At 42.6% G+C, this 15058-nt stretch overlaps 1 protein-coding gene across 4 annotated transcripts in view; it reads left to right on the top strand.

The window, feature by feature from the left end:
- The window catches only part of ppfibp1b (PPFIA binding protein 1b), a 253814-nt gene that overhangs the window by 153209 nt on the left and 85547 nt on the right, over window positions 1-15058 (top strand). For all 4 annotated transcript variants that reach the window (XM_072267360.1, XM_072267357.1, XM_072267359.1 and 1 more), the window contains 3 exons: window positions 9484-9545; window positions 10255-10342; window positions 11894-12030. In XM_072267360.1, the coding sequence (XP_072123461.1) occupies window positions 9484-9545; window positions 10255-10342; window positions 11894-12030 (287 nt within the window). The remainder of the gene's footprint in view (window positions 1-9483; window positions 9546-10254; window positions 10343-11893; window positions 12031-15058) is intronic.

Genomic DNA, 15058 nt, shown 5'->3' with positions numbered 1-15058 from the left:
TCTCTCCCTCCCCCCCTCTCTCTCTCCCCCCCTCTCTCCCTCCCCCCCTCTCTCCCTCCCCCCCTCTCTCCCTCCCCCCCTCTCTCCCTCCCCCCCTCTCTCCCTCCCCCCCCTCTCTCCCTCCCCCCCCTCTCTCCCTCCCCCCCCTCTCTCCCTCCCCCCCCCTCTCCCTCCCCCCCTCTCTCCCTCCCCCCCTCTCTCCCTCCCCCCCCTCTCTCCCTCCCCCCCCTCTCTCCCTCCCCCCCCTCTCTCCCTCCCCCCCCTCTCTCCCTCCCCCCCCTCTCTCCCTCCCCCCCCTCTCTCCCTCCCCCCCCTCTCTCCCTCCCCCCCCTCTCTCCCTCCCCCCCTCTCTCCCTCCCCCCCCTCTCTCCCTCCCCCCCCCTCTCTCCCTCCCCCCCCCTCTCCCTCCCCCCCCCATCAAAATGGGGGATTTTAAATGAGTGATTTAGAAGTTCTGTATCTTCAAGTTCCAGTTTATTGTCATCTGGCTGATTGTCCACAAACGAAACAACCTCTGTCTGGACCACAGTGTAGCCACAATACATATATCACGCACACCACATAGAACAATATATTACCATATTATTTAATAAAGTGTAATTCAAAATACATATAAAGTGCACAGTACAGACCTCGGTGGGAGCCGGGTATTTATTAAAATCGTTTTTTCTTCTAAAAATGGCTGTGCTTAAACCCAGCCTATCGCGGGCGTCGATGTACCTGTAAGTGGAAGTGTCTCAGGAAAAAAACCCTGCAGAATTTGCTTGCGAGCGCGTTTTTAAAGCTGTCTTAGCGGGCGATTTTGGAATTTCGCTCCAATTTAAACCCTGCTCTCATCCCCTTTAAGACACCAATGCACCCCACCCGTATAAGACAGCCTCACGTAGTCAGGTTGTCACCGCCAGCCTTGGGAATTTCTTCGCCAGGCTTTTGTACTTCATCACCGACAGTTGTCCGGATGATTTCAGCGTCATTACAGACGGCAGTAACTGAACTGATGGACTATGGAAGAGAGAGAGGTTGACTGTAAAGCCCGCCCACAGAGAAAATTGATAGGTCTACTTAGCACAAAAAGAGATCAAGCAGGATTCATTCATTTTCCTTTTTTTTTCCTCTCCCTCTCTTAAAAAATCGATTTCCGGGATATTGTATATAATTTGCGGGCATCAGGGAGCCGCTATTGATATGCAGGAGACTCCCTGAACTCCCGGGAGAGGTGGGATGTCTGCAATATTCATGCCATCAGGTTGGAGGCTACCCAGACAGAATATAAGGTGTTGTTCCTCCAACCTGACCAACACTCATTTATTTATTTTATATTTTCCCCCCCTTTTTTTCTCAGTCTTTTTTTTCCCTGTCCGTCACTATAACTCCTTGCCTGCTCTCCACCCTCTGGGCTCCCCTCCCCCCTTCTCTTTCTCCCCAGGCTTCCCATCCCATGATCCTCTCCCATCTCCAGCTCTTAGATCCACCCCTCCCCTCCTGTCTCCTCCTATCATTTCGGATCTTCCCCCACCCCCTCCCACTTTCAAATCTCTTACTATCTCTTCTCTCAATTAGTCCTGACAAAGGGTCCCGCACCAAAACGTAACTGTACCTCTTCCTATAGATGCTGCCTGGCCTGCTGCATTCACCAGCAGTTTTTGTGTGTGTTGCTATTCATTACACAGGATGTCTTCCACTTTGTATAGGATCAGTTATAATCATGATGTTGAAGAAAAATAACCAAACATGATTGAACTGTGAGACTGCAAGTGCCTTTTTCTAAATTGATGACCCCCTTTTTTTATGGGTAACAGTTGGTATGGCAATTTTTCCATAATGCAAAGCCATGGCATCTGGAAATGTACTAAGAAACATGAGATGGAACATAGAAGATAGAACAGTATAACACAGTACACATCCTTCATTTAGCCCTTTAATATACTCTACTGTCAATTTAACCCTTCCATCCTACATAACCTTTTTTTTCATCTATGTGCCTATTGAAGAGTCTGTGTTTTGGTAAAAAAAAATATCTACTAGTATCCCATATTTCCCTCCAATCACTGTAAAATTATGCCCCTTATTATTGCCCATTACCACCCTGGGAAAAAGTCTGTGGCTGTCCATTCAGTTAATGCCTCTTGTCATCTTGTATGCCTCTATCAATTCACATATCATCCTCCTCCTCTCCAGAGAAAAAAGCTTGTACTTCCTCAACTTACTGCCCAAGTTTTGGGAGGGGGGTTGCGTGGGAAAATTGTTTGTTTATTTTTATCACGTAAATTCTGTGTGTGAATTTTATTTATGTATTTCAGATTTTTTTCAGTATTTTGTGGATTTGGTAGAGATGAATTTCTGTTACCCAGCTGGCTGTAATGCAAATGTCATCTGTATTGTACTTAACAGCATATATATAGTTTGTGGTAGGCATTGTCAGTGAGATGCTAAAGGTTACAGATGAATCACAGTTACAATTTGATATTGATATTTGTATTTTAAATGCATGACTACTCATTGTATTTCCAAATGTTGGAATTAATAGGTATCTTAGTTGTATTACTCACAGGGCAGAATTAATAATGCTTCACTTGTTCATCAAGATAACACGTTTCGGATGTTGGTTTTCCATGGAAAACCCTAATCTCGATGCACTGTTTTGGGAACAATGTTTTTAATGGGCAATAGGGTAGGTAATAAGAGCACATTAACGGAGAGATTCAAAACCACTGGTTTCATTCAGTTTGCACTAATAGAGTTAACTAAAAAGCCCATCTCTCAAACCTTGCAGAAGGAAATTAAGAAGATCATTAGGAAGGAAAAGATGATTTATGAAAAGAAGCTGGCAACTAATATCAAAGAAGATATTAAAAGCTTTTTTAAGCATATAAAGGGTAAAAGAGGGTCGAGGGTAGATATAGGACTAATACAAAATGACGCTGGAGATATTGTAATGAGAGCTGCAGAGATGGCAGAGGAACTGATTGTGTATTTTGCATCAGTCTTCACAGTGGAAGATGTCTGCAGTATACCAGACATTCAAGAGTGTCAGGGAAGTCAAGTATGTGTAGTGAAAATTACGACTGAGAAGGTGCTCAGGAAGCTTAATGGTCTGAGGGTGGATAAATCTCCTGGACCTGATGGAATGCACCCTCTGGTTCTGAAGGAATTAGCTGGAGAGTTTGCAGAGGCGTTAACGATGAACTTTCAAGAATTGATAGATCCTGGCATTGTACCAGATGACTGGAAAATTGCAAATGTTACTTCTCTATTTAAGAAGGGTGGGAGGCAGCAGAAAGGAAACTATAGACCTGTTAGCCTGACATCAGTGGTTGGGAACTTGTTGGAATTGATTGTTAGGGGTGAGGTTATGAAGTACCTGGAGGCACATGACAAGATAGGCCCAAGCCAGCATGGTTTCCTGAAAGGAAAATTCTGCCTGACAAACCTATTGCAATTCTTTGAGGAAATTGCGAAGGCTATTGAGGAGAGTTTACACTAGAGTTGCTGGGAGGTGGGAACCAAACTGAAGAGATGGAGGAAGAGGCGGTTGGCTCACAAATAGAGAAAGCTTGGAGACAGTGCGAGAGGGCATATAGGCAGCTGATAGAGAAGGAATGCGCTCAGACCAATGATTTGAGATGTGTCTATTTGAATGCAAGGAGAATTATGAACAAAGCAGATGAGCTTAGAGTGTGGATCAGTACTTGGAGCTATGATGTTGTGGGCAATACAGAGACTTGGATGGCTCGGGGGCAGGAATGGTTACTTTGAGTGCCAGGCTTTAGATGTTTCAGAAAGGACTGGGAGGGAGGCAAAAGAGTTGGGAGTGTGGCACTGTTGATCAGAGATGGTGTCATGGCTGCAGAAAAGGAGGAAGTTATGGAGGGGTTGTCTACGGAGTCTCTGTGGGTGGAAGTTAGGAATCAGAAGGTGTCAATAACCCTACTGGGTGTTTTTTATACACCACCCAATAGTAACAGGGACATCGAGGAGCAGATAGGGAGACAGATTCTGGAAAGGTTTAATAATAACCGGGTTGTTGTGGTGGGAGATTTTAATTTCCCAAATATTGATCGGCATCTCCCTAGAGCAAGGGGTTGAGATGCAGTGGAGTTTGTTAGGTGTGTTCAGGAAGGTGTCTTGACACAATATATAGATAAGAAGAGAGGCTGTACTTGATCTGGTATTGGGAAATGAACCTGGTCAGATGTCAGATCTCTCAGTGGGAGAGCATTTTGGAGATAGTGATCACAATTCTATCTCCTTTACCATAACTTTGGAGAGGGATAGGAACAGACAAGTTAGGAAAGCGTTTAACTGAAGTAAGGGGAAATATGAGGCTCTCAGGCAGGAACTTGGAAGCATAAATTGGAAACATGTTGTCAGGGAAATGTACGGAAGAAATGTGGCATTCTGCGTAGGTATGTTCCAATGAGACAGGGGGATGATAGGGTACAGGAACCATGGTGTACAAAGGCTGTTGTAAATCTAGTCAAGAAGAAAAGAGATTACGAAAGTTTCAAAACACTAGGTAATGATAGAGATGTAGAAGATTATAAGGTTAGCAGGAAGGAGCTTAAGAAGGAAATTGGGAGAGCCAGAAGGGGCCATGAGAAGGCCTTGGCAGATAGGATTAAGGAAAACCCCAAGGCACTCTGCAAGTATGTGAAGAGCAAGAGGATAAGACGTGAGAGAATAGAACCAATCAAATGTGACAGTGCAAAACTGTGTATGGAACCGGAGGAGATAAGAGGTGCTTGCTTCAGTATTCACTATGGAAAAGGATCCTGGCAGTTGTAGGGATGGCTTGCAACGCACTGAGCATGCAGGCAATAAGGAAGAGGATGTGCTGGAGCTTTTGGAAAGCATCAAGTTGGATAAGTCACCAGGACTGGACAAGATGTACCCCAGGCTACTGTGGGAGGTGAGGGAGGAGATTGCTGTGCTTCTGGCGATGATCTTTGCATCATCAATGGGGACAGCAGAGGTTCTGACGGATTGGAGGGTGGCGGATGTTGTTCGTTTATTCAAGAAAGGGAGTAGAGATAGCCCAGGAAATTATAGACCAGTGAGTCTTTCTTCAGTGGTCGGTAAGTTGATGGAGAAGATACTGAGAGGTGGGATTTATGAACATTTGGAGAGGCATAATATGATTAGGAATAGTCAGCATGACTTTGTCAAGGGCAGGTCGTGCCTTACAAGCCTGATTGAATTTTTTGAGGATTTGACTGAACACATTAATGAAGGTAGAGCAGTAGATGTAGTGTATATGGATTTCAGCAAGGCATGGGATCGAAGGGGATATTGCTTTGTGGATCCAGAATTGGCTTGCCCACAGAAGGCAAAGAGTGGTTGTAGACGGGTCATATTGTGCAGGGAGGTCGGACACCAGTGGTGTGCCTCAGGGATCTGTTTTGGGACCCTACTCTTCATGATTTTTATAAATGACCTGGATAAAGAAGTGGAGGGATGGGTTAGTAAATTTGCTGATGACACAAAGGTTGGGGGTGTTGTGGATAGTGTGGAGGGCTGTCAGAGATTACAGCGGGACATTGATAGGATGCAAAACTGGGCTGAGATGGAGTTCAACCTAGATAAGTGTGAAGTGGTTCATTTTGATAGGTCAAATATGATGGCAGAATTATTAATAGTATTAATAGTAAGACTCTTGGCAGTGTGGAGGATCAGAGGGATCTTGGGATCTGAGACCATAAGACACTGAAAGCTGCTGTGCAGGTTGACTCTGTGGTTAAGAAGACATACGGTGCATTGGCCTTCATTAATCGTGGGATTGAGTTTAGGAGCCGACAGGTAATGTTGCAGCTATATAGGATCCTGGTCAGACCCCACTTGGAGTACTGTGCTGAGTTCTGGTCGCCTCACTACAGGAAGGATATGGATACTATAGAGAGAGAGTACAGAGGAGATTTACAAGGATATTGCCTGGATTGGGGAGCATGCCCTATGAGAATAGGTTGAGTGAACTCGGCCTTTTCTCCTTGGAGCGACGGAGGATGAGAGGTGACCTGACAGGGGTGTATAAGATGATGAGAGGCATTTATTGTGTGGATAGTCAGAGGCTTTTTCGCAGGGCTGAAATGGCTAGCATGAGAGGGCACAGTTGGTGCTTGGAAGTATGTACAGAGGAGATGTCAGGGGTTAGGTTTCTTACGCAGAGAGTGGTAAGTGCGTGGAATGGGCTGCCGGCGACGGTGGTGGAGGCAGATACAATAGGGTCTTTTAAGAGACTCCTGGATAGGTACATGGAGCTTGGAAAAATAAAGGGCTATGGGTAACCCTAAGTAACTTCTAAGGTAAGGACATGTTCGGCACAGCTTTGTGGGCCGAAGGGCTTGTATTGTGCTGCAGGTTTTCTATGTTATATGTTCTAAATTACAAGCAGTGTAGACATAGGAGATGCATTAGACGTAGTGTACTTGGATTTTCAGAAGGCCTTTGACAAGGTGCTGCACGTGAGGCTGCTTAGCAAAATAAGAGCCCATGGAATTACAGGAAAGTTACTAGCATGGGTGGAACATTGGCTGATCGGTAGAAAACAGTGGGAATAAAGGGATTGTATCCTGGCTGGCTGCTGGTTACCAGTGGAGTTCCACAGGTGTCAGTGTTGGGTCCGCTGCTTTTTACGATGTATGTCAATGATTTGGACAATGCTATTAATGGATTTGTGGCTAAATTTGCCGATTGTACAAAGTTAGGTGGAGGAGCAGGTCGTGTTGAGGAAACAGAGCCTGCAGAGAGACTTAGATAGTTTAGGGGAATGGGCAAAGAAGTGGCAAATGAAATACAATGTTGGAAAGTGTATGGTCATGTACTTTGGTGGAAGAAATAAACAGGCAGACTGTTATTTAGATGGGGAGAGAATTCAAAATGCAGAGACACAAAGGGACTTGGGAGTCCTTGTGCAGGATACCCAAAAGGTTATCCTCCAGGTTGAGTCGGTTGTGAAGAAGGCAAATGCAATGTTGGCATTCATTTCTAGAGGTATAGAATATAAGAGCAGGAATGTGCTGTTGAGGCTCTATAAGTCACTTTTGAGAGTACACTTGGAGTATTGTGTGCAGTATTGGTCTCCTTATTTTAGAAAGGATATACTGACATCGGAGAGAGTTCAGAGAAGATTCACAAGAATGATTCCAGGAATGAAAGGGTTACCGTATGAGGAACATCTGGCAGCTCTTGGACTATATTCCCTGGAGTTCAGGAGAACGAGGGGGATCTCATAAAAACATTCCCAAAGTTAAAAGGCCTGAACCAATTAGATATGGCAAAGTTATTTCCCATGGTAGGGGATTCTAGGACAAGATGGCATGACTTCAGGATTGAAGGACTTCCCTTTAGAACGGGGATGTGGAGAAATTATTTTAGTCAGAGGGTGGTAAATCTGTGAAATTTGTTGCCACGAGTGGCTGTGAAGGTCAAGTCATTGCGTGTATATAAGGCAGAGGTAGATATGTTCTTGATTAGCCAGGGTATCAAAGAGTATGGGGTGAAAGCAGGGGAGTGGGGATGACTGGTGGAGCATACTCGATGGGCCGAATGGCCCACTTCTGCCCCTATATCTTATGGTTTTATGGTCTAGTCTCTTCTGCCTAACCAACATCCATAAATCCTATTTTCAGCACCTTTCTAAATCTCCCTTAAAAGTCCCTAATGTATCTGCTTCTCGCACTACTCCAAGTAGTGATTCCAGGCACCTACCAGTCTGTGTTAAATAAATAAATAACAAACTTGTCTCTCAAATCTCCTTTGAAATTATGCCCTCTGATCTTAAAAGGGTGCCTTCTGATATGCATTTCAGCATATTGAGGATTCTTATTTTCTGTAATAGAACATAGGAGGATTCAGCACAGTACACGCTCTTTAGCCCATACTGTGTGTCAACCTTTTAACCTACTCCAAGATCAATCTAATTCTAATCTAACTCTTATCTTGACCCTTAATCCCAGTTTTGTTTCATTTGAAGCATTTTGCATTGTTTCTTTCTCTTCTAGTTTTTTTTTATTTAAACTGATATTCCTCTTGTAGGACTGGCAGTAAATGCCACCCAGATCCTGAAAATGAATGAAAACAATTTTCTGCATATGCAGTTTTCCTCTCTCCCACTTTTAAATATAGATTGCGAGTTAGCCAAATGTGCTGCCTTTTATTGAATTAGTGCAGGAAATCTTTCAAAATCTAAACCGACAAACTCTTGAAATCATCCAAGAGTTGTCTTTAGCTGTGGAACTTGTTCTGTATTACCTAGCTTGCTTTCTCTTTGAACAAATTAGTTTTGGCAACTCTTCATTCCAACTGTGCTTTTGATAGTGTGGGCTATTTGTTATCGGACATAGTAATCTGTCTTTGTTTTCTTTTTGTAATATTTCCTCCAAGGCTATATTTTTCTACTATTTTACCTCTTGAATTTTGTATTTCACTCCTAATTCAGTTGCATCTTCACCATTTGGATAAATTGTTGAAAATCCTCTTTTAATCTTTGTCATTCTAGCACCCCTAAAATAAATTCTCTTAATGCATTATATTTTTAATATAATAAAATACTTGATTTCATTTAGTCTTCATCAGTATTTTAAATTTTGGTTTGCATAAATCTTGTTGCTTTCGTTTTTGACTCAAAATACAAATCATCTGCAAATTATTCAAAGATTACCAACTGTTGATTAATCATCTTGATCTGCTTTTTCTCTGCTTTAACAAGATCTCCTCAATCTCAGAGTTTATCCATTCCTGCTCATTTATCTTCACATTCGTTTCCTCTCCATACAGTAATCTGAGTGATGCTGTGGTTAGCAATCCCTAATTGTCATCTTTTCAGCTGCCCGTACTCCTTAGGTTTCCACAGAGATTTAGTTAATATAGCTAAAGAGGGTGAAAAGCTGAAACTGAGAGTGTGGAGTGAGCTGCCGACGGAAGTGATGGATTCGGGTTCGATTTTAAGAAAAATTTGGATAGGTACATAGATGAGAAGGTTATGGAGGGCTATGGTCCAGGTGTAGGTTGATGGGACTAAGCAGAATAACAGTTTTGCATGGACTAGATGGGCCAAAGGGCCTGATTCTGTGCTGCAGTGTTCTGTGACTATGACTAGTAACATGGAAAGTTGAAAATAGTTCAGATTAAAACTGAAGCTGCTCTTTTGAAGAATACATTCAATACATCTGTAAGTGTATACTTGGAGTTCTGGTTCTCATCAACTGGGAATGCATCTGCATCAGCTTGTGAGCAGCTATTTACTGCATGTAATCTAACACGTCTCGATTTGTTTAATGCATTTAATTTGCTTGACTTATAGTATTACATGGCTCTATTTTCATTAAAGCAGCATGCATCCAAACTGCCTTTTACCTTTTGTAGAATGTGCCTAATATATGGTTACTATTCTCTTAAAGCGAGGAGAATACCTGGCATGGATTTGGAATCGTTTGCAGTATGCAAATATAAAGATTTCATGGTGCATTCTGTTTTTGGTATTTTCAGATCTTGAGGTCCATAAAATGAAAAAGGCTGTTGAATCTTTGATGGCAGCAAATGAGGAGAAGGTAAGTTTTCTAATTACCTAAAGATTATTTGATTCATTCAGGAAATGTTGTCCACATCTGTAAGAATTGATTCCCTTCCCTGTTTGCTGTTGGAGATAGAGGTGTGTTACTTTCTTGAGCCAGTGAGTTTGCTGCTTTGGTGCCTCTAAGACATTTGACTCTGTGAGTCTGCTCCACCATTGCATTAAGGCTGATTTATAATCTCTCTCAACTACACTCTCCTGCCTTCTGCCCGTAACCTTTGTTGTACTGACTAATCAAGAACCTATAAGCTTCCACTTTAAGTATACACAATGACATGACCATCACAGCTATCTGGCAATGAATTCCACAAATTTACCCTGTGGTTTAAGAAATTCCTCCTCATCTGTTTTAAATGGATGTTTCTCTATTGAAGCTGTGTCCTCTAGTCTCCGTCTCCCCACTATCGGAAAATCCTCACCATGATCATTCTATAAGTAGGGTGAACTGTGAATATTGATAATTGAAGATTTGTGACTGATTGTGAAACCCAGTAGACCAAGGGTCATAGTTTCAAATTCTGTAATGAAGAACATGGGAAAAATCAAGAATTCTATATATAGTCATGATCTCGTCAGGTAAAATCTTCCAATATCTGTCCAAGCTATGCAGGGTGAAAACTATTTCTGGCATGTTTGAATGTTACTATATTTTGCATGTGGGTCAATTGCTCAATATTCTTTTGCAGGATCGGAAGATTGAAGAATTGCGACAATCTTTGAACAGATACAAGAAGGTGCAAGATATGGTGATGTCTGTGACACATAGTAAGAAAGGTGCGCTGGTTTTATCATCAGTAATGGTTCAATGGTTGATGCCCTGGCCACCTTTCATGCACCAGAAGCATCAGAGCTGAATGGCCGAATCTGCTTCTATGTCTTATGGTAATACTCAAGGGCTAGAAAACTTTTTTATTGAGATACAACGCAGAATAGGCTCTTCCAGCCTTTCCAGCCGCGCCCTCCAGTAATCCCCCGATTTAACCGTAGCTGAAACACAGAACAATTTACAATGACCAGTTAACCTACCAACCAGTACATCTTTGGAATGTGGGCGGAAGCTGGGGCACCCGGAAGAAACCTGTGCAGTCACGGAAAGAACATGCAAATTCCTTGTTACCCCCTTTTCTGAAAAAGGCTATAGGACAATAGTAACAGACCAATGACAGGGAAAGCTCCAGAAACAATCACAGGTGGAATCAGGCCATTCGGCCCTTCCAGTCTTTTCCACCATTCCATCATGGCTGATTTATTTTCCCTACCAACCACATTCACGTGCCTTCTCCCCATAACCTTTTGACATCCTGACTTATCGACTTATGAACCTCTGCCTTAAATATACTTAGTGTCCAAACAAAGAGACTTTGGCTTCAGATCCACAGTTCATGAACGTAGTAACACTAGTTGATAAGGTGCTGAATAAAGCTTATGGCATGTTTACCTTTATGGCTCATGGCATAGGGTTGGGGTATTGTGTTGCAGCTTTTCATAACACAGGTTCAATTGCACCTAGAGTATTGTGTACTTCTGGTTGCCTCACTGCAGGAGGGAAGTGATTATGCTGGAGAGTGCAAAAGGGATTCGCCAGGATTTATGACAAATGCATCTGAGGATATTCGCTAAAACTTAGAGAGCTTTATTTGTGGGGAGAGATTTGATAGGCTGTGTATTTTTCATGTCGTGAAAGAAGCAGTCTCTATGAAGGTATAAGAAGTGCAGATAAATATACGAAATAAGAGACGTGGTTAAATACCCACCTAGCTAATCTGCTAATCATCCAAACACCTCCCACACCCCCATTCTCACTCAACCAATCACTTTTTGCCTCCAATCTGTCTTGATGCAGGGTTTTGACCCAAAGCATCAATTCTTTCACACCCATTAGAGGATGTATTCCATCTGCTTAGCTTCCAACCTGATGGCACGAACACCGATTTCTCGAACTTCTGATAATCCCCACCCACCCCCCTCACCATTTCCCATCCCCCTATTCCCTCTCTGTTCCCCACACCTTTTAAATCTACTAATCTTTTTACAGTTGCCAAGATCAGAGGCATTAGCACAATTTCATAAATCCGTGCTTGATTTTTTTTTAAGGCTGATACTTTATTAAAACCTATATTTCTCAAATTGAATGCATTTACCTCATTGCAATGTACAGTAAAAGTGAGAGCAAATTAAAATTGTTAGTGAGAACAGACAGTATTTCCTCCAGCAAGAAGTACATCAGTAAAAATTTAATAGCTCAGCACAGACTAGATAGGAAGAAGGGCCAGTGTCTGTGCTATGACTCTACAGATGATCACAGTTGTCGATGTTTTATTGAAGCAAAAGAAGATGAGGGTGACGAATGTCTGACTGGAGGGCCTGCGGGAGTTAACAGCAGTGAAATGTTGGAGATGGAACTGGCTTCTCCTACATCCCTCTCCCCTGATATAGTGACTACAACTGTGATGCCTGAACCGGTAAGTTAACATGCATGAAGAATTAAATCGTGAGTTAACATTAGCATGTCTTCCAGTTAGAAGTGTTAATTGTGAAGCAGGAGGCTAGATCTTTATCTGCTGTTGGAACTCCAAGTAAATGGGTTAACCAACTCTTCAGGATAATTAAGAGACATAGATCGAGTGGACAGCCAGAGACCTTTGTCCAGGGTGGGGATGGCTAATACAAGTAGCATAATTTTAAGGTGATTGGAGGGAAGTTGGGGGGGGGGGGAAATGTCAGAGGTAGTTTTTTAAACAAAGTGTTAGGTGCATTGAGCGTCCTACTATAGGTGGTGGTAGATCAGGTACACTAGGGACATTTAAGAAACTCTCGGATGGTAGGCACATGGATGATAGAAAAATGACAGGATATGTGGGAGGAAAGGGTTAGATTGATTTCTGGAGTACATTGAAGGGCCAGCACAACATTGTGGGCTGAAGGACCTGTACTGTTCTATGTTTTATGTAAAAATAAACTCTATACCTCGGCCACACCCCTGGGCAACAGCTTCAACAAGCCGGCTAAACCAGGTGAGGGTAGCCAACAGGTCTCAAACCCTCGATGAGATAGGGAGTTGTCTATCCCAGCATGTGAAGACTGACTCCATTGGATTGAGCGGATGGGACCAATGCAAGGTCCAACGGTCAAGAAGGCGGTCTCTGCAAGTGTTGTGGAACGTGTAGAGCATGACTAGACACAGAAGACATCCTGGTCATCCACTGTGCCTAGTACCATCTCCAGCTGTCTAGACTCTGTCTTGCCACAGGATTCAGATGGGAATTGGGAAGAGAGAGTGAGGCTGACGTTCCGCAACTCTTCCTCACTTAAATACAAATCAAGCGCTAGTCTTGACACCATCATCAAAATGGTGTCGAGGTCTTCATCGACGACGACGATGGACAAACTGTTCTATGTTTTATGTAAAAAAAAAAAAAAACTCTACCGGTGCTCCTCAATGGCAAATCTATACTCGGTGGCCACTTTTAGTAGGTACACCTGCTTGTTAATGCGAATGTCTAAATAGCCAATCATGTGACAACAACCCAATGCATAACTATATAACAAGTACAGCAGGGAAACAGGCCATCTCGGCCCTTCTAGTCCGTGTGGAATGATTACTCTCACCTAGTCCCACTGACCTGCACTCAGCCCATAACCCTTCATTCCTTTCCTGTCCATATAGCTATCCAATTTTACTTTAAATGACAATATCGAACCTGCCCCTATCACACCTACTGGAAGCTCATTCCACACAGCTACCACTCTCTGAGTAAAGAAGTTTCCCCTCACGTTACCCCTAAACTTTTGCCCCTTAACTCTCAACTCATGTCCTCTTATTTGAATCTCCCCTACTCTCAATGGAAAAAACCTATCCACGTCAACTCTATCTATCCCCCTCATAATTTTAAATACCTCTATCAAGTCCCCCTCAACCTTCTACGCTCCAAAGAATAAAGACCCAACTTGTTCAACCTTTCTCTGTAACTTAGGTGCTGAAACCCAGGTAACATTCTCATAAATCTTCTCTGTAGTCTCTCTTTTGTTGACATCTTTCCTATAATTCAGTGACCAGAACTATACACAATACTCCAAATTTGGCCGTACCAATGCCTTGTACAATTTTAACGTTACATCTCAACTCCTATACTCAATGCTCGGATTTATAAAGGCCAGCATACTAAAAGCTTTCTTCACCACCCAATCCACATGAGATTCCACCTTCAGGGAACTATGCACCATTATTCCTAGATCCCTCTGTTCTACTGCATTCTTCAATGCCCTATCATTTACCATGTATGTCCTATTTTGATTAGTCCTACCAAAGTGTAGCACCTCACATTTTTCAGCATTAAAATCCATCTGCCATCTTTCAGCCTACTCTTCTAACTGGCCTAAATCTCTGCAAGCTTTGAAAACCTACTTCATTATCCACAACGCCACTTATCTTAGTATCATCTGCATACTTACTAGTTCCAATTTACCACCCCATCATCCAGATCATGAATGTATATGACAAACAACATTAGACCCAGTACAGATCCCTGAGGCACACCACCAGTCACCGGCTTCCAACCTGACAAACAGTTATCCACCACTACTCTCTGGCGTCTCCCACCCAGCCACTGTTGAATCCATTTTACTACTTCAGTATTAATACCCAATGATTGAACCTTCCTAACTAACCTTCTGTGTGGAACCTTGTCAAAGGCCTTACTGAGGTCCATATAGACAACATCCACCGCTTTACCCTAGTCAACTTTCCGAGTAACCTCTTCAAAAACTTCAATAAGATTTGTCAAACATGACCTTTCATGCACAAATCCATGTTGACTGTTCCTAATCAGACCCTGTCTGTCCAGATAATTATATATGCCATCTCTAAGAATACTTTCCATTAATTTGCCCTCCACTGACGTTAAACTTACAGGCTGATAATTGCTAGGTTTACTCTTAGAACCCTTTTTAAACAATGAAACATGAGCAATATGCTAATCCTCTGGCACCATCCCCGTTTCTAATGACACTTGAAATATTTCTGTCAGAGCCCTTGCTATTTCCGCACTAACTTCCCTCAAGGTCCAAGGGAATATCCTGTCAGGACCCGGAGACTTATCCACTTTTATATTCCTTAAAAGCACCAATACTTCCTCTTCTTTAATCATCATAGTTTCCATAACTTTCCTGCCTGTTTCCCTTACCTTACACAATTCAATATCCTTCTCCTTAGTGAATACCAAAGAAAAGAAATTGTTTAAAATCTCCCCCATCTCTTTTGGTTCCACACATAGCTATCCACTCTGATTCTCTTAAGGGACCAATTTTATCCCTCACTATCCTTTCGCTATTAATATAACTGTAGAAACCCTTTGGATTTATTTTCACCTTACTTGTCAAAGCAACCTCATATCCTTTAGCTTTTCTAATTTCTTTCTTAAAGTTCTCTATTACATCCTTCCCATAAAACAAATTGCCCCAATCCACTCCTCCTAAATCCTTTCGCATCTC

Source organism: Mobula birostris, chromosome 9, assembly GCF_030028105.1.
Source record: "Mobula birostris isolate sMobBir1 chromosome 9, sMobBir1.hap1, whole genome shotgun sequence".
In the NCBI taxonomy this organism is placed as follows: domain Eukaryota; kingdom Metazoa; phylum Chordata; class Chondrichthyes; order Myliobatiformes; family Myliobatidae; genus Mobula; species Mobula birostris.
This window is presented reverse-complemented; position numbering and strand designations above follow the sequence as displayed.